The 17,736-nt window shown below is 47.0% G+C and overlaps 3 protein-coding genes across 3 annotated transcripts; all 3 read right to left on the reverse strand.

The window, feature by feature from the left end:
- Positions 1–249: 249 nt before the first annotated feature.
- LOC147983370 (ABC transporter C family member 4-like) lies at positions 250–3,675 on the reverse strand. The gene is made up of 6 exons (XM_087542888.1): positions 3,381–3,675; positions 1,916–2,130; positions 1,504–1,809; positions 1,330–1,393; positions 760–999; positions 250–650 (listed from the first exon to the last, which is right to left on the reverse strand). Exons 1-6 carry the CDS (start codon positions 3,502–3,504, stop codon positions 535–537), a joined length of 1,065 nt encoding a protein of 354 aa, XP_087399014.1. The 5' UTR covers positions 3,505–3,675; the 3' UTR covers positions 250–534.
- Positions 3,538–9,654, reverse strand: LOC125535296 (ABC transporter C family member 4). The gene is made up of 5 exons (XM_087542890.1): positions 7,495–9,654; positions 5,327–5,647; positions 4,742–4,828; positions 3,782–4,527; positions 3,538–3,675 (listed from the first exon to the last, which is right to left on the reverse strand). Exons 1-4 carry the CDS (start codon positions 9,580–9,582, stop codon positions 3,838–3,840), a joined length of 3,186 nt encoding a protein of 1,061 aa, XP_087399016.1. The 5' UTR covers positions 9,583–9,654; the 3' UTR covers positions 3,538–3,675; positions 3,782–3,837.
- Positions 9,655–13,749: 4,095 nt separating this feature from the next.
- On the reverse strand, positions 13,750–15,723 carry LOC125540781 (anthocyanin 3'-O-beta-glucosyltransferase). The gene is made up of 2 exons (XM_048704341.2): positions 14,719–15,723; positions 13,750–14,471 (listed from the first exon to the last, which is right to left on the reverse strand). Exons 1-2 carry the CDS (start codon positions 15,700–15,702, stop codon positions 13,917–13,919), a joined length of 1,539 nt encoding a protein of 512 aa, XP_048560298.2. The 5' UTR covers positions 15,703–15,723; the 3' UTR covers positions 13,750–13,916.
- Between the last annotated feature and the right edge of the window lie 2,013 nt (positions 15,724–17,736).

Raw genomic sequence — 17,736 nt, forward strand, 5'->3', positions numbered from 1 at the left:
TGATTTTAAAAAATTGTTCATGAAATTTAGAAGTGTTCACGCATCCATTTATAAAAAATCATGTATTTTGTAAAATGTTGTATTTTCTTTAGATTACCTCTGGTCAAAATTTTAGTGTGAGCAGTTATAAAACGCATGTACCCTGGAAGGAACAGAAAATGCTTCTACAGAGCATGCAAATGCAGTCATAATACCTCACAATTTATCGTCACAAAGTCAACGAACTGAATGTAAGCAAAAAGCATGAAATTAACAAATAAAAAAATATCTTCTTCATTAGAGAAAACTATGTTCTCAGTAATATATGTATATGTCTAGGAGAAAAAACACCTTTGTGTGAAAATATGCATGAAGTGGGTTTTCTTTTACTTTGAATAAGAGACATTCCTTCCTCTTTTGATTTTACACATATGGCAGCAAAACATACCACATTTTCCTCTAGAAATCATCTATCACACCCCTAATTATATGCCTAAACTTCTGCCGCTTGTATCTCAATCTACATTATTCGGCTTTGCCACCAAGACATGTGCATCATCCATGGGTTGCCTGCTCGCTAGAAGAGCGGTTCGCATATTCCTGAACCATAGCCCCGAAAACCGATGGCCTTCCCATCAGCTTGGATGGAGCATCAAACTCTTTCACTAACCCTGAAACAGTAAAATACATTCAGAATTCAAACAGAAGCGCAATTTCCTTGTTGGGAAACCACTGTGGTAGAAGCTAGAAGTAGGTCATCCGTGTAAAGCCACAGCCTACCTGCATCCAACACCAGAACTCTGTCGCTGTCCATGACGGTCGGGACACGATGAGCAATGCTGATGACGGTGCACTCCCGGAACTCCTCCCGGATGATCCTCTGGATGGCCGCGTCCGTCTGGGAGTCGACAGAAGCGGTCGCCTCATCCATGAACAAGATCTGACTGCGCTTCAGTATGACTCGGCCGAAGCAGAGAAGCTGCCTCTGTCCCACGCTCCAGTTATCCCCCATGTCGGCAACTACAAAACAACAAGCAACAAGTATTTGTCCGCTGTTATTACCAAAGAATAGGAAATGATTGCCTAGACTGCACTGAAAATCATCAAATTTGTGCATTAACCTATAATAACAACGTCATTTGGTTCCCTGCTGCAAAATACATTACCATTTGATGGACCTGTATCTATGCAAGGATTGAATTTGTGTATTTCAAGATCAGGATCACTATAGGATCATACCACAAACGTAGTGATTCTAGATATTATAAAGCCTAGACTACTATTTTGCATTGTACTATCACTTAGTCGTATGTTCTGCATAGAATCGAGATTCCCGTGTAATTAGCATACCTAGTGCATCAAGCTTCTCAGGTTTTGCAGCTACAGTGTCTTTTAGCTGGCAGCACTCAAGGGCCTGCATAGGAACAATCACATTAAGAACAATAGAACACATGGATTACTCGGCGTATCAAATGGGAAGTTTATGTAGTGAAACACACAGCGGCTATATAACCTGTACTGTACCTGCCATATCTCGGCCTCAGAATACTGCCCAATTGGGTCAATGTTGCTTCTCACGGTTCCTTCGAAGAGCGCAGGCTCTTGAGGAATCACGCCAAAGCGAGACCTCAGATCATGAAGACCCAAAGTGCAAATATCTACTCCATCGATGACAATCTGGCCTTTTGCAGGCTCCACAAGCCGGAACAATGCCTGGACTAAGGTTGACTTGCCACTGCCGGTCCTTCCCACAACTCCTATCTTTTCTCCACTGCGGATGCTTATCGTAATGCCTTTCAAAATCAGAGGTGTGTTTGGTCGATACCTAACCTGAAAAGAATAGTATTTTGTGGCTAACTTTTATCAATCACCTAGAAAATAATAGTGATAAGAAACACTTGCTAAAGGAAGAATCAACAAAGAAAAAAAAACTGACCTCTAGATCCTTTATGTCAATATCTCCTCGCTGCAGCCAATTTGCCGAGGGGAGACAATCTGACACTGCCCATGCTGCCTCAGAAGGAAGAGCGCTGTACTGATTCACCCTCTCCACCGAGACCATATCGTTTTCTAGCATACAACTTATTGAAATTGCAAAGTACACCAAGGAATTGAGAGAAAGGCCGTAGGAAAGGGACATGCCGACAAATTCTACATCAGAAACAGTAAATATCAATGACGGGATGACCTGATGCATTTGAAGGTCACAAAGAACTAACTATACAGTGCCTGAATAACAAACATTAAGAAAATTTGTCCAGTTCCTATGTTCACCAGTCCAAAATCCATTGTTAAGGAAATCGTTAACTGGTAGCCGCTTAGTTGGCTGGCGTGTAGGGGATTAATAGGCTAATTTGCCATTTAATCTATTCGGACGATTTATCAGTTTATCGGCTACTCGGTGACCCTACGAGTAGGGACTAATCGGCAAGTTAACTGCTTAATCAGACGAATTCTTGAACAGGGCCAAAATCTTTGCCACTGAACCAAGCAAGCACTTCTTCACTTCTTATGGTACACAGAACAGCTAGCACTAAACTTGTCTTGTTGGTTCAAGACTTCAAGTACACCAGAAAAGGCTTAGCCCAATCATTAATTAATGTTGTGTCACAATCAACAAGTGTTAGGCTGGTTTCATATCTCAATTGGTAATTGCTACCAACTAGCTAGTCCACGAACATAGCTGTTGCACGAGTTAGTTTATCACAGATATGAATGTGCTACGATTATGTGCGTTAAGAAACTCTTGTGCAGGGTCTGGGGAAGGGAAGCCTTGGTGCAGCTGTAAAGCTGTTGCCTTGTGACCATGAGGTCACGGGTTCAAATCCTGAAAACAGCCTCTTGCAGAAATGAAGGGAAAGGCTGTGTACTATAGATCCAAAGTGGTCGGACCCTTCCCCGGACCCTGCGCAAGCGGGAGCTACGTGCACCGGGCTTCCCCCTCTAATAAACATTTCACATAATCAAACTAGAATAGTTCCTTTGTATAGACAATTAACGAAGTTAGTTTCTATGCTAAATGAGTAGACTTGTTCTTGAGTAACATGAGAGTTGCAGATTTAGTTTGCTCGGTTCACTGCCCATCACTTCTAAGAATCTAGTTTGATGGAATCTCTCCGGTTTGCGAATCCGGCCACCAATTGAAGAATCTAATAATTGTGATTCACTGACTCCAATTCATAAATCGGAGTTCTCTATTCGTGACCCTGGTGATTTGGACATGCCCTCAATGCTTAATAAGAATTGGCACAAGATTCAATTTTCTACAGAATTGATATCAGATTTGAGAAAACAAGTAAATTTAGACCAAGAAAACATATAGAACATGATGATCATAAAGTATACTCGGCCCTATGAAATGCAATTCTATAAATACTCAATTAATGGAGACTTAATAATACCTTTCTTGATGAAATTGCTAGGCAAGCTGATCATGAGAAAAGCAGTTATGGACAACACAAGAGTGCCAATTAGCTCCAGGCGAAATCCAAACCACTCATTAGCTGCGTAGTTATGGAAGGACATACGCAAATTTGAATTAATTCTGTCCAAGTTTGTTTGGTAAAATCCATCCTCCTTCCCAAAGCACCTTATAGTTGGAGCACCCAAAATGGTCTCCGTTAAGTGATCAATAACTGGTGCATTTGTGACTCCTTGGAGACGAGTTAGCCCTCGGGATGTTTCAATATAACGATTCTGAAACATAAAGAAAAGTTAGGAATCAACTTCCTCATTATTCAGTTAGGGGCTGGTAATATGAAGAATGAGTCCTCTAAGATGTATTGTAGTAGCTGAATTATACCCGGTACCAAATGTTCAATAGCAGCAAGGGAAGCACCGCTATGGCTGACGGCCATGCTACTTGGCAGGTGACTTCAACGAAAGATTGTATACATGACCAGTAACAAACAAAATCTGTGTCTTCACAAGACGTACCCGGCTTAGAATCCTTCCTGAAGGAGTGGTGTCAAAAAATGACATTGGAGCTCGTAGAATGCTGTTAAACATCTTACCGAAAAAGGCCTGCGCTGATTTAAGCCCCAAAAAGGCGATGAAAAGAAGGCTGATAAACTGAAATACAATCGAAGCAGAAACTATTGACGCATAGACACCAAGAAACATGGAAATGTCAAATATGGTGCCTCCTGATGTTTCATATGACAGCCAGTAGTTGCTAGCCATTCTGGATCCCTCTGTCAGCACAGATATGGCTAGAATGAGCAGAACTCCCCACCAACCCCAAGCCTGTGTGATGTATAGCTTGTACACATGCCAACTCACTTGGCCACTCTCCTTTTCCTCTTCCTCAATTAGCTTAGAAGAACCAGCTTCATTGCTCGGAGCAATAGCGGTCGTATTGCTGTTTTCTTTAATGGGTTTGGAGTTAACCGTGGCTGGAGAATTCTCGGTGTTCTGAACAGTGTGGCCTTGCACCCCTGACCCTTCCATGGAACTGTGGTGAGCAGCAACAAGAGCTAGAAAATCTGAACATGAATCTAGCAAATCGCCATAGATCCCTGACTGAATGATCGCCCCATTTTTCATTACCTGCATAATGCAGTTTCATCTCTGTTATCTGTCAATATCATCAGCATGGTATATGAAGTATGGAAAATGTTGACAGGTAAAGAAAATTAAAAATAGATTTGAGAAATACAAATAAAGTTTTTAGGGACCATAGTCACTTATTTTCTACAGAAAGAATATATGTCTACTCTATTTCCTCCTAAAGCAATACACGCAGTTGAAAAATGGAACTTACGAATACAGTATCCACATTTCGCAAGAAATCCACTTGGTGAGTAACAAGCAAAACAGTCTTATTCTTGAGTAGGCCCTTGAGACATTCCTGCAGAGAAAGGTTACCTGTTAGTCCTACTTAATAGTAATTGGCTAAGATACTAGCAATATTCTAGTCATAGCCCTATACTTTCAGTTTCACACAAACCTTTATTTCTTTTCGCACTGCTGTAGTGATGAGAAAGCTAAATAAATAGCATTAGAAAAAAAAAGATTTGAAAGAACAAAAGAAACTGATATTTGATGACCGGTATCAACAAAATTATAATTCGATGGCCAAATGCAGCATCCTTTTTTGTTCAGTAATCGAATATGTCGCACGAATGCACTTTTCTCAAGATCTCAATTTCCATATCTGCACATTTTCTAAACCATCTATACTGTGGCAGCTGGTATCATGCTTTATCATTTGAAAATATATTCTCCAGGTGCTTCCCATGAACATTTAAATTGTGTTATTGTTGCATTTATCCCAAACTTAATCAACTATATGAATTCTGAAACAGTACATGAAAAGAAACAGGACGTGCAGCAATAGATTTTTTACCTTAAAGATAGTTGAGCCAGTATGAGCATCAACTGCACTAAATATGTCATCAAGGAGATATATATCACAATCTTGATAAACTGCTCTTGCCAACTGGATGCGCTGCTTCTGGCCACCACTTAGGTTGATCCCTCGCTCCCCTATTTCAGTCTGGTCGCCAAACTCCATCATTTCTAAATCTTTTTGTAAGCAACAAGCATGTATGACTTTCTTGTATGTCTCTGCATTCATCGGCTGTCCAAACAAAATGTTTTCTTGAATGGTTCCATTCCGGATCCAAGCTGTCTGAGTGACACATGCCGTGGTCCCATACACGCTAACCTATGTATATTGAAGACAAAAAATATATAAATAAGACAGATGCTGGCAAACGCAGAAAAGTAATTAAACTGATTTGAAAAGAAGATAGTGATGCTGCTGTGTGTACATGTAATTCGGCTACAATACAAGAAGCAGATAAAGGCTACTCTTGTCGATGGACAAGTTCAAGAAGTAGATGCAGTGCCATTGTAAAAATTCCATGGTTTTTCTCCTGAATACTGAAATCATCATCGGCAAAGTATGACCAAGTAGCAAGAAAAAGACAGGCTGCTTATGGAGCTAACTATCCGTATGATAATTTTTCCTAGACAAATATCCATGCTCTCCTACTGAACGTCTATTCCAACAGAGCTTATCTGCAAACCAAAACCAAAACTGAAAATACATAGACAGAGTGTGTCCGGAGTGTCTTCTAAGTTGTACTGCAATTCTCAACTGTCCACAACAATTTTCTACAGCCCTCTTGGATTTGTACACTTTACAACAAGGCATAGCATCGTTCTGGCCTTCTGGAGTACTAGCTCTGAAGGAAGGACATATGCATGCCATATTTTACAACAGATTGCGCTGTTCAGAGGATTCCGTATGAGAACATGCGTCTGGCATATGCCTCTGTATTTAACTATTTATACATTAGTCTACGATTTCTATAGGATAGGGAATCATGCCTACGCCCTGCCTGCTTGTTTGATTCTAGGTTATCATACTACTTGTTTGATTCTTCTCGACCACAAATATTGAAATGTATTGAGTAAGGTGGACCAAGAAACAGGCGACGGAGTACAAGAGCAGGCAACAGCTTTCAGGATCCAACTAGCATCCACATTACGGGTCAAGGATGTTTGCATAGGATACATCGGAAATTCATGGGTCAAGTCTTTGGACAGATCGGCTTCTAATCTAAATATCAAATTGGTCGGATACCGCGAGAAGGCGGCACGAACACGCAGGGAAAAAGACATCAGATCCAAGACTAATAAAGCTCCCAGCTGCATCGACGGAACAAACTACCTTTTCCTCAGTTTATTTTTAGAATTCACTCCCGCCAATCATATTAATTGGCGCTGCTTTAGTACAACTTTGATTTTGAAGCAGAAGATTCACGTAGAGATGATTAATTCCATAGGAACTTTGGGGATACCAAAAATGAGGTCCTACCTTACGTTTTCCTTTCTTTAAGCGATCTAACAGTAGGTGTTAAATCTCCTATGTGTCTTACAACATGGCGAAGTGTTGTAAGGCATATAAACGATATAACACTATGTGTTGTATATTTCAATGCTAAAGGAACACAACAACTACACTGAAAAGTAGAATATCCCTTAGTTTAAACTAAGTTGTTCTCGTTTACTTTGCACTCGTGGTTTTGACTAGTCCAACTACGCGTTTTTTACCCTAATTGATACTCTTGCCCCTAGAAGAAAAATAACTTACTATATCAAGGAGTGTATCTCCCATGATGGAAATGAAATCTCAATTAAATATGTGCTTTAAACTCTCATTATATTTGTAGATCACAATGTAGACGCGGGCCCTGATACGAACACTCACTCCTATGATCCATAAACATATAAACTCACACCTTACCACTATGAGTAACTTTGAGAGAGCGAGTTGGTAAATCTTGAAATTGAGAAATCATCAAAGGCTCTATTATGATCTATAAACACAAAAACACACATCCTACCACTATAAATTATCTTCGAGAGACTGAGCCGGTAAATTACCGTAGATCTTTGTGGATTTTTTATAAACTCAGTCAAACTAAAAGATATTTGACTTAGGAAAATACTAGAACTTCAACTATTTTGAAATGAGAGGGAGTAGACAAGAGTACATGCACTCACCTTGCCGGAGACCTTATGCATCTCTCCCATGATGCAGGACAGCAACGACGACTTGCCGGAGCCAACCGCTCCGACCACCGCCGCGAGTTCCCCCTTCCTCACCTCCACCTCGATCCCTTTCAGCACCGGCTCCTCCCCTCCGACATCCTTCTCCTCGCCATCGCCGCCCTGGACGTCCCATTCGAACACTCCACATTGCACCTTCACGGCCACCTCATCCCCGGCGGGATCACTGCCAAGACGCTCCACCGCCATGGTGTCGATCTCGGCATCCGCCAAGAACTTGTCCAGCCTGCCGAGCGACACGAACGCCTGCATGGACATCACGATCGTCTGCGGGAAGTTGCTCATGGGTCCCTCGAGCATGCGGAAGAAGGCGGTGGCCGTGAACACCTTGCCGGCGTCGAGCTCCCGTCCGGCGGCGAGGTACGTCCCGAACACGAGAACTGTCATGGCAATGGGCCCGCTGGAATAGACCACGTTGGTAGCGCACACGAAGAGTATCACCTTCTTCAGCCACCCCACCTCGGCCCGCCGGAGCTCCCGCACCTTGCCGCCGAAGGTCTCCTCCCACGCCTGCAGCTTGATCACGCGCATGTTGCCGAGCATCTCGGTCAGGGCCTTGACGCGGCTGTCGCGGGCGCCGAAGAACTTGAACTGGTAGCCGAGGTTGAGCTTGTTGGCGAACGCGGTGACCACGATGACGCCGAAGATCACGGCGAGCGTCATGAGCACGGCGGGGCCGAGGTACGCGTACAGGAGGAACAGGGCTACTGCAATCTGCAGCGGCATCAGCCACAGGCCGTGCAGCCCGTGCATGGCGCCGGACACCATCGACGCGTCCACCTGCATGTAGTTCACGATGGCGCCCGCGCCGTGCGCGCGCGCCGCGCCGGTGGACAGCCGCAGCGACTTGCGGTACAGCGCCGTGAGCAGCGCGCCGCGGATGCGCATGCCCAGGAGCTGGCCCTGGAAGTTGTAGTGGTGCGACGCCAGCGTCTGGACCGCCTTGCCGGCGATCAGGATGGCGACCAGCCGGAGGCCCTCCCATGGCGTGCCGCCCCGGCGGATGAACTCGACGAACCGGTCGATGAGCGACGGGCCGACGTACATGGCCGCCAGCTGCACGAGCCCCAGCGCCGCGATGAGCAGGAACTGCGGCCAGAAGGACAGCCACAGCGCGACGCCCACCGGGCTCCGCCACCCTCGCGCTGCCGCCGGCCAGTTGGACGCGAGAAGAGCGTACGCAGACTCGGCGCGGTGGTCCGGCGACACCGGCGGGACGTCGGTGTCGGCGAGGGACTCGTTGGCGTGCCCCTTGGAGACCAGCGGGTTGATCCAGCTGAAGGTCGCGCGCGAGAGGAACGACGCGGTCACGTACGGCGTCGCCGCCACCGCCGCGCTGGGGTTCTGGTCCTGTTCGGCGGCCTCTTCATCACGCGCTGTGCAGGTGGTGATGGCCACGTACGCGAGAGGAAGCGACACGAGCAGGCCGGCGAAGGCGAGGACGTCGTCGGGGAGGAGCGGCGAGCCGTCGGCGCAGCGGAGGGCCGCGGAGACGGAGAATAGCACGGCGCCGAGGGCGGTGGCGACCCAAAACACGCGGAGGTGCCAAGGGTGAGCGGAGGCTCGTTTCGCCGAGGCGAGCACGGTCCACGCGGCCGCGGCGTGCGCGGCGCAGTGGGCGGCGAGGAAGGTGCACCCCGCGACGCGCCACGGCGTAGTGCCTGCTGCCGGCAGGAGGAAGATCGCGAGTGCGAGGAGGACGACAGACGCCGCGGAGGTGACCGCGGAGGCACCGAGGGCAACGGCGTGCCGGCCGGTGGCCCGGACCGGCACGTCCGGCGTCGGTGAGGGCAGCAGCGGATCCTTTTCAGGGGACGCGCCGTTGGCGCCACGGCGGCAGAGGGCGGCGAGGACGAGCGATGCGGCGAGGAAGAGGAGGTCGATGGCGCCGAGAAGCGCGCGCTGCGGGCACGGCGAGAGGAGGAGGAAGGCGAGGGTTCCGGCGAAGGAGCCGGATGACGACGGTGGCGGCGAGCACCCGATGGTGGGCAGCCACCACGGGAGCCCGCCTTCTCCTCCCATCTCGCAGGTTTCAGAGGTGTTCGACCGGAGGAACGAGTGAACCAGGAGAAGTAGTTCTCAAAAAATCTAGGAGAAGTAGTTTTTTTTTTTTGAGCAACATCTAGGAGAAGTAGTTTTTTTTTTGAGAGAGAATCTAGGAGAAGTAGTTGGGTGGGAGAAATCGGAGAAGGTGGCGCATGCCCAGGAGATGGCCCAGAACAGTCAAACGCGACTGGAACTGGATCATATTTTTTCTCCTTCTTTTCCGTGGGCCGGGCTGTGCATCATCTTCTATATCTAAATAGCTAGCCCCCACTAACATATTTCTCTCAACATGCAAGCATGTCAGATCATCAAGCAACATGCATGGCAAAAGGCCTACCACAACATGCATTCATGCACATGAAAATATCCACTCAACATGCAAACATATCTTACATTCTTAAGAAGTTGATCCCCACTAGTAGCAATTCTCTCTACATGCACACCATCCACATCTGCGTTCAGTTTTACAAAAATCTGCCACATCAGCAGTGGTCAACAACCAAGCTGACATGCTCTGATTCTTTTTTTTCCTGAGCGCAGTCTATTCCTATTCTCTCTGCACTCAGTTTTCTTTTAAATAGCAAGCACTGCAGCCCATTACTCCATCAACATGCAGCCCATTATTATTCACGATGGACAATACAGGAAACTGATGAATGCGTCCAAATTTTTGTGTGGTCGTCTTCCCTTCCTATTCCCGTGTCACAGCATGCACAATCTCTTTCCCTTCCTCTTCCACCTCCTCACTTCTCACAAAGAAATAATGCCTCTCCTTGCCCAGCATGCACAAGTGATCACGTCGCAGGCGAACCGAGTTTTTTCCCCACGATTGCCCACTATCAATGCAATCATCTTAGTGCCAACCATTACCGGTGTTTAGTGGAGTCTTTGTCTTTTCCCATTCACTGCAAGCAAGCCTTCTCCTCTTCCCATCATATATCTCCTTGAGATGCAACATTGGATCCACCTGGTCGAGCCAAGCGCCGGCTTGCCTCCGTCATCATGGGAAGCTCCAGGGAACCGAGGCAGGATTATGGTACCCCCTTCCCTCCTACCTGACGACCGGGGCTTGCTCTCTTGCACAGTTGCAGACCGACGTCAAACTCAAGGTCATATCTATTCTTCCTGGTCGCAGCCAAGTGTACCACCACAGTTTATCTCTTTATATTATAGGCCCTCGCACATTTTCCTTTTTGTGTTCGGCAGATCCTGCTACCTTCTTGCCGACGTCCGGCCAGCGTCGGCCACAGCCCACAGGCACGCGCATGCTCAGTCCAAGAAGCAGTCGCGGCTTAGCAAAGGGAGCCCGTGGCATGGGCTGGAGAGCAGGTCTAAGCGCATGAGGAGGACGCCACGGTGCTACGGGAGCGGCCCGCCATGGAGGCCGGCGGTGCCGGGGACCAAGGAGCCGATCGAGCGAAGACAACCGCAGCGTGTAGGTGTAGATGAAACTCGAGACCGGTGGACCTTCCCCGCCATGGCAGCACTCTCTGCTTCGGAAGCCAAAAAGGGAGCAGCAGTGGCAGGCGCTCCCCGGCTCTTGCGCGCGGCGCGCACCGAAAGAAGTCAGCGGCGCCAAACACGCGCGCCAGGATCTCCGGATGTCAAGCACGACGTCCTCCGGCAGCCTCACCAGCGAGAAGGCTTCCGGGTCCCTCATCTCATCTCCCCCGCAAGGCCGCAACGCGACGTCCGCCGTGCTCCGGCAGACCGGCAGCCTCACGATGAGAGCGCCGCGCATGCGTGTGCATGCCGCTGCTGTTACTTGCATGCACACCTCTCTACATGCAGGCAAGCATTATTATTTATTTGCTACAGTATTTACCCTATCTACGTAGCCAATGGATCCTAGCTAAAGAGGCGCATATCAGACCAGAGTGTGCTTGCTATACATAGGAACAATATGTGAAAATCTTGCTCCTCTAACGAGGACATGTTTGAATTTCCTTTGTCAGCATTTCTCCATGGTCGATCGCTTTATTTCCATTTGTTAATACTTTTTTTTGTGTGAACCATTTGTTAATACTTTTTTTGTGTGAACCATTTGTTAATACTTAACTTCATTTGTACTATTTTTGGCTATTACTAAAATTGAAAAGTATTATCACATGGGTTTTGTTGAATTTAATTTTTTTACTTTGGCGTGCCATAAATTTCCCGCAGCAACGCGCGGGGTATCATCTAGTATTAGATATTTTACAATACATTAATCAAACACAATAAAGCATATGGATTTGCAATTTTAGTTTTCATAGTATCACTATTCACGTTCCATAGAAATCACATATCATCGAAATGTATTGCAAATATTCCCGCAACAACATGCTGGATATCATCTAGTTTTACTGAACACTGCGTACGAGCGGATCATCGTCACCTCCGAGGCCAACTCGCTCATCTTCTCTCTCCTTTTTTTTTGCGAGGGAACTCGCTCATCTTCTCTAGCGACGAGTAGCTCCTCTACAAGATATTGTCGAGTAAATACATCGTACAGGTACAGTACCACCATGGCATTGAACCTTGATTCTCATCGAACCATGCCTAGACGCACTTTTTGTTTGCATGTACTATTCTTACACTGCTGCCCACGGTCTTCATCGGCAGCCATGAATCATTCATGATCAGTGCTGGTCCGAGGATTACTTCGGCCATCGAGCAGCCCAACCGCGAGGCGAGGAAGCCATGTTCCTATGGCAAGCCAGTGTCGACCTCACCGGCAGTGGCCGGCAGTGGCGGAGCTTGAAAGAAAAAACTAGGCGGACCAGACTAAGAATAGCAAAATTATTTTTAAATTCTGAATGTGAAACCTATGTTGCAACCTGTAAGATGCAGAGAACAATTGACTAGAAAAATCAGGCTCTCTAATGAAGCAATTGTAAGCAAATCTATTCTTCTCTGAGTGTGAGTGACCTTGCCCGTGGCTACCAATGCTGCAATTTATACAAGACGTAAGGGACAAGTGAGTGGAAAAATATCTAGCTATTAATTATCAACTGGCAAACTCTGGAATTTACCCAAGGAAGGTGAAGCGTTTCGTGAGGCGGGAGGAGTCGACGACAAGTAATGGCTGGCGGCAGCTTCATCACCTCATCCTGTTTTTTTTTTTTTGCGGGATAAACTTCCGATCTACACGCACGTATGCAAGGGGTTGAAAAAGTACTCGCCGGTGGCAGCTCATCATTTGCTAATGTTTGCTTTGCCCTCTGCATGCACACATAGTATGTGTCTCCCTGTTGCACGCAAGTTAATGGTGTGAATCATGCAGGTTTGATCTATGCCCATCGTTAGAAACCCGATGTTTGATTATTACTCTGAGTATGCGTTGGATCTTCTTTTCAAAAAGAAATTATACTGATTTTTCTCTGAAGCAAAGCATATTCATACGACTGCTGAGCTAATAATTGAAAGCACCTAGCTAGGTACATATTGTTGGCTCACATCAACCCGAGATCGAAACCTTTTGTGAATTGGTCCTTGCTGTAGTTTTTTCCTGCTCGTACAATTTAGGTCGGGTCTGGTGAGGTGACAATCTTTGCCAGACAACATCGTCCGGATGTGGCCATGGTGGAGCACGTCTACGACACGATGAGTTAGAATCAGAATCGAATCAAAAGCGAATATAGTGGCTCGGATCAAAAAAATCTCTCCTGTTTACAACACTAACTGCTCGCTCTTTCCTATTATATTATATTATACTTATATTAGTGGGAGGATGGAGGAAGGAGGATCATTATGCAAAGAAATTAATCTTTGTTCAAAGTTCCAATTAGGCGTTCTCAATCCTGTCGAATATGAATCTTACCCAGCCAATTATGATTTATGGTAATTGACGTTGGCTCCATAGCGAAGCACCGATGAACCATGTAGTGGTTGTAGAAATATATGAGCCATTGAGCTTCCTTTCCAAAGGGCCAGTGCCTCAAGAAGGGTCTAATAGGGTGGACGATTGATTTCGGCTTCAGTTTTATTCGCATTGAGCGAAGGAGCAACGGAGGAGAAGACATGCCAAGGAGAGAATATTCGAGCCTCCTTTGAGAAAGTCATCTGGAAATACTAGAAGATATGGACATATGTGCGTTTGGGAGGGATGGGTTACGACATGCTTATTGAGCTATGACTGTGTGATTCTCCCGTTGCAACATATACGTGTACGGCCAGATGCCATTCTTGCTTTGGTTCAAACAGTGCATTTCAGGCAGCAGTACACATGCATGGTAGTCTCAATCAGGGACTGACAAAATGGTGATGACATATTGACATTGTGCTGCTAGCTAGTACACCGAGATACCGGTGACGAGCAAGAAGCAAACTCAACGAGCGTCGTGCCGTTGAATCCGGCGGTTCACGAGCTCGTCCATCAGCCGCCCGACGTCGCCGTACGATGATCCACCATTCTCCACCGCGTCCCTCGCTCTTGCGCTGAGGTCTCTGGCCTTTTTCTGTATTGCGTCGCCCTGAGCGCCCATCACTCTCCTAACCGACTCGGCAATCACCGCGCCGGCGATCACCGCATGAGCCTCTGTGAGCGACGCATAGTCCTTGGCACCGACGCTGACCCCCGCCCCGAGCAACTCCACGACGAGCTTCTCATTGTGGAACTGGTCGGCGTGCCGCGGCCACGTCACCATCGGCACGCCGGCGCTCAGGGCCTCGAGCGTCGAGTTCCACCCGCAGTGAGTCACGAAGCAGCCCACGGCTGGGTGGTTCAGGATGAGCACCTGCGGCGCCCACCCACGGATGATGTACCCACGCGAAGCCGTCGCGAGGCCTTCCGCCATCCAATCATCTGAAGATGTTGTGGCGCCGGTGGTGGAGATGACCCACACGAAGTTGCTGCCCGAGAGATCGAGGCCGCGGGCCAGCTCCTGCAGGCAGAGTTAAAAATTTCAACGAAATTTCGATGTAATTTCCAAAATTTCGCATATTTTAGTGGGGTCCAAAATATTTTTAGCCCCGAAATTTCAAGACAGATCCAAACTAATTCCAAAATAAATTTAAATTATGTTAGAATTCCTTCAAATTAAGCGAAATTTTAGATATCAAAATCCGAAATGATTTTTGAAATATGCGAAATTTCTGAAATTATTTTGTTTTCGAAATTGAAAACCTTGCCTGCAGCTGCTCCGGCGAGAAGGTGGCCAGCGTACCAAACGCGACGTACACCACCGAGCCAGCCGGCTTGCCGTCGAGCCACTGCAGGCAGCCGTCCGCCTCCGGCGAGAGCGCGTCGGTGCCCCTCGACGCCACGCCCATGCTGCCGCTGGCGAGCGAGACCGGCCCCACGAGCCACGCTCGGCGTCCAAGCGTCGTGCGGTAGTGCTTGACGTAGTCCGGCTCCAGCTCGCAGAAACTGTTGAACAACTCGCCGTAACTCCTCTGCTCCGTGGCGTCGACACCTCGGAAGAAGGCCCACTCTTCTGGCCGCTTCATCATCTGGCTCCGCCTCATCTCCACGCGGTGCGGCAGTCCCGGCAGCGCCACCATCACGGCCTCCGGATCACTCTCACCGTCGGTGGAGGAAGACGATGGAGACTGCAAGTTGTCCAAGTCCGACGGGTTGCAGTTACGCAGCATGCTGTGGAAGCACGAGCAGGCGAACATGCTGCTGCCGGTGAAGCCGAGCCGTGGGACGCCGTGCTCTGCGGCGACGTCCACGGACCAGTGGAAGAGGCTGTCGGACACCACCGCGTCCAGGTCGGCGCGGTGATCGGCCAGGGACCGCTCCAAGGGCTCCCGGAGGAGCCGCACCGCCTGATTGAACATGTCGCGCTCGTCCTGGGACGCGAGGCCCGTGCCGCTCTCGGCGCCCGGCGGAAGCCCGACGTCCGGGAAAGGAACGACGGAGATATCGATCGACGGTGAAGTAGGGTTGTCTTTGTTGGCGCGATCGACCACGGAGCGGATGATGGAGGCTTGGAACGGCGTGGTGAGGATGGTGCACCGGACGCCACGACCCGCGAACAGCGCCGCCATGTCGGCCATCGGAATGAGGTGGCCGGGGATGAGGAACGGGAAGAAGAGTATGTGCAACGGCGGCTCGCCGTCCTTGACAGGCGCCATGGCTGCGCCGGCCGGTTCTTCTTTGGTGGTTTGCATGCTTATGATGGCGTACTCCTCTCCCGCCCGTTTCTCTTTAATTTATAGGCTGTGGGCGCTAGAGTGGTGATTACTACGGACAACAACTCACATCACATCGATCGGATGCCGTGAATGGCAATCAACTCAAAAGGACATTTGAATTTTTTGCTCCTTTTTAAAACCATTCCAGTTAATCTTATGCTTGCCACGTTCTATCATAAAATTATTATGAATATGTGAATATCAAAAGAGATACTCTGTGGCATCCAAATGTAGATGCCATTTAGAAAAATCAGCATTATATTCCGTATTCACATTATAATAACTTGATCTGCTTGTGTTGCTCTATCAAATGCTGTCACTTATATTACTCTAGCATTTTTTCCCTCCCGCATGTTTCACCTGTTGTGATCTCGCCCTATCAAGTGACGTCACTTATAATAACTTGATCCGGTTGTGTTGCTCTATCACATGTTGTCACTTATATTACTCTAGCATTTTTTTCCTCCCCGCATGTTTCACCCGTTGTGATCTCGCCCTATCAAGTGGTGTCACTTATAATAACCTGATCTGGTTGTGTTGCTCTATCAAATGTTGTCACTTATATTACTCTAGCATTTTTTTCCTCCCCGCATGTTTCACCCGTTGTGATCTCGCCCTATCAAGTGGTGTCACTTATAATAACCTGATCTGGTTGTGTTGCTCTATCAAATGTTGTCACTTATATTACTCTAGCATTTTTTTCCTCCCCGCATGTTTCACCCGTTGTGATCTCGCCCTATCAACTGGTGTCACTTATAATAACCTGATCTGGTTGTGTTGCTCTATCAAATGTTGTCACTTATATTACTCTAGCATTTTTTTCCTCCCCGCATGTTTCACCCGTTGTGATCTCGCCCTATCAACTGGTGTCACTTAACTCTAGCAATTGGTCTTTCTACACGTTTCACCAGTAGGTCCTGCCCGTTACTATTTCTAGTCAAAAAAAGTCCATGTATGAGTATCTTTCTATATAAAAGTTGTCGGGATTTGAACAATTAATCCGTCATTGAAAAGTTCTCAAACCACTCACCAAAGTACGATAGCCCCTGATCTCCTGAATACATCAATTCCAGCCAACGATGACACTGTGATGTCAATTTGGTCGGCCTCTTTAGAAAATAACCACAGTTCAGTTAGGTCCACTAGGTTTTCCACTTATTTCAAAAAACTGATTTCACTCATTTGAAACATTGAAATTTAAACATGTTTGAATGTATTCAAGATTGATCTTGTTCGAAAGGTCTTGGCGCCAAGAGGTCAAAGAAAATTAAACTGCATGGACTTTTGTAGGGATAGATCACATGCGTGCATACTATTATTATTATATGGTAGTCTCTCTTGCCTTCTGACAAAAAGTAGTGGCGCAAGACAAGCCGGGTTGACAGAATGGGAGATACAAATGAAAGCAACGTGAATACATAAAAAACATGCACGCATATCAAAACCTTTGTGTGGTGGATGCTTCACCGGCAGCTACGGCTTCCGGTAAGAAGAGCTTTGCTAACTGGAACATCTCTCCACTCCTCTCCCACCCTCGCGCCCTTTGATTTTTCCCTGCGTGGGCCGGGCTGTACATCTGCTGCTGGGAGACTACGTAGCCCACATAACCGAAATTATATATGGCCCGAAGCCAAAATAAAGAATATAACCGAGAGCAACCATTTGTATAATGTATTGGAAGTCGAGAAGTTTGAGAATTTATCCTAAATAAATTGAATTGACCATCAGTTTTGCTGCACAAGAAAATCTACACTTGCTAAAAACAGATCACAAGTACCCTTCCAATGCTTTTATTTGCACAAATACACAAAACAATTCTTAGGATTAATAGTACATAAATAACCATTATATTACCAATAAATAACTCTTGACAAAAAGAAACCACAAAAATAAAAAAGGGATCATTTTGCCAACACATCTCAAAATTATAGCACAACTAACCATCATTTTGGCAGGTTCAAAAAAGTCACGAATATAAGCAATTTGAGCATCATGCGTGGCTATATGAAA

Source organism: Triticum urartu, chromosome 2A (genome assembly GCF_056163025.1).
Source record: "Triticum urartu cultivar PI428250 chromosome 2A, HENAU_Tu73, whole genome shotgun sequence".
Lineage (NCBI taxonomy): Eukaryota > Viridiplantae > Streptophyta > Magnoliopsida > Poales > Poaceae > Triticum > Triticum urartu.

Bases quoted from the DNA above. Each gene is read 5' to 3' on its own strand.
- LOC125540781 (XM_048704341.2), bottom strand. From the start codon at position 15,702: ATGCAAACCACCAAAGAAGAACCGGCCGGCGCAGCCATGGCGCCTGTC. The intron at 14,472-14,718 runs GCAAGGTTTTCA...CTCTGCCTGCAG, and splicing joins TCTCGCCGGAGCAGCTGCAG to GAGCTGGCCCGCGGCCTCGA.
- LOC147983370 (XM_087542888.1), bottom strand. From the start codon at position 3,504: ATGTCCTTCCATAACTACGCAGCTAATGAGTGGTTTGGATTTCGCCTG. The intron at 1,394-1,503 runs GTACAGTACAGG...GTTCCTATGCAG, and splicing joins CTGAGGCCGAGATATGGCAG to GCCCTTGAGTGCTGCCAGCT. The intron at 1,000-1,329 runs GTATGCTAATTA...GTTGTTTTGTAG, and splicing joins TGAGAAGCTTGATGCACTAG to TTGCCGACATGGGGGATAAC.
- LOC125535296 (XM_087542890.1), bottom strand. From the start codon at position 9,582: ATGGGAGGAGAAGGCGGGCTCCCGTGGTGGCTGCCCACCATCGGGTGC. The intron at 5,648-7,494 runs GTGAGTGCATGT...CAATATACATAG, and splicing joins TGCATAAGGTCTCCGGCAAG to GTTAGCGTGTATGGGACCAC. The intron at 4,829-5,326 runs GTAAAAAATCTA...CTTTCTCTGCAG, and splicing joins CTGGCTCAACTATCTTTAAG to GAATGTCTCAAGGGCCTACT.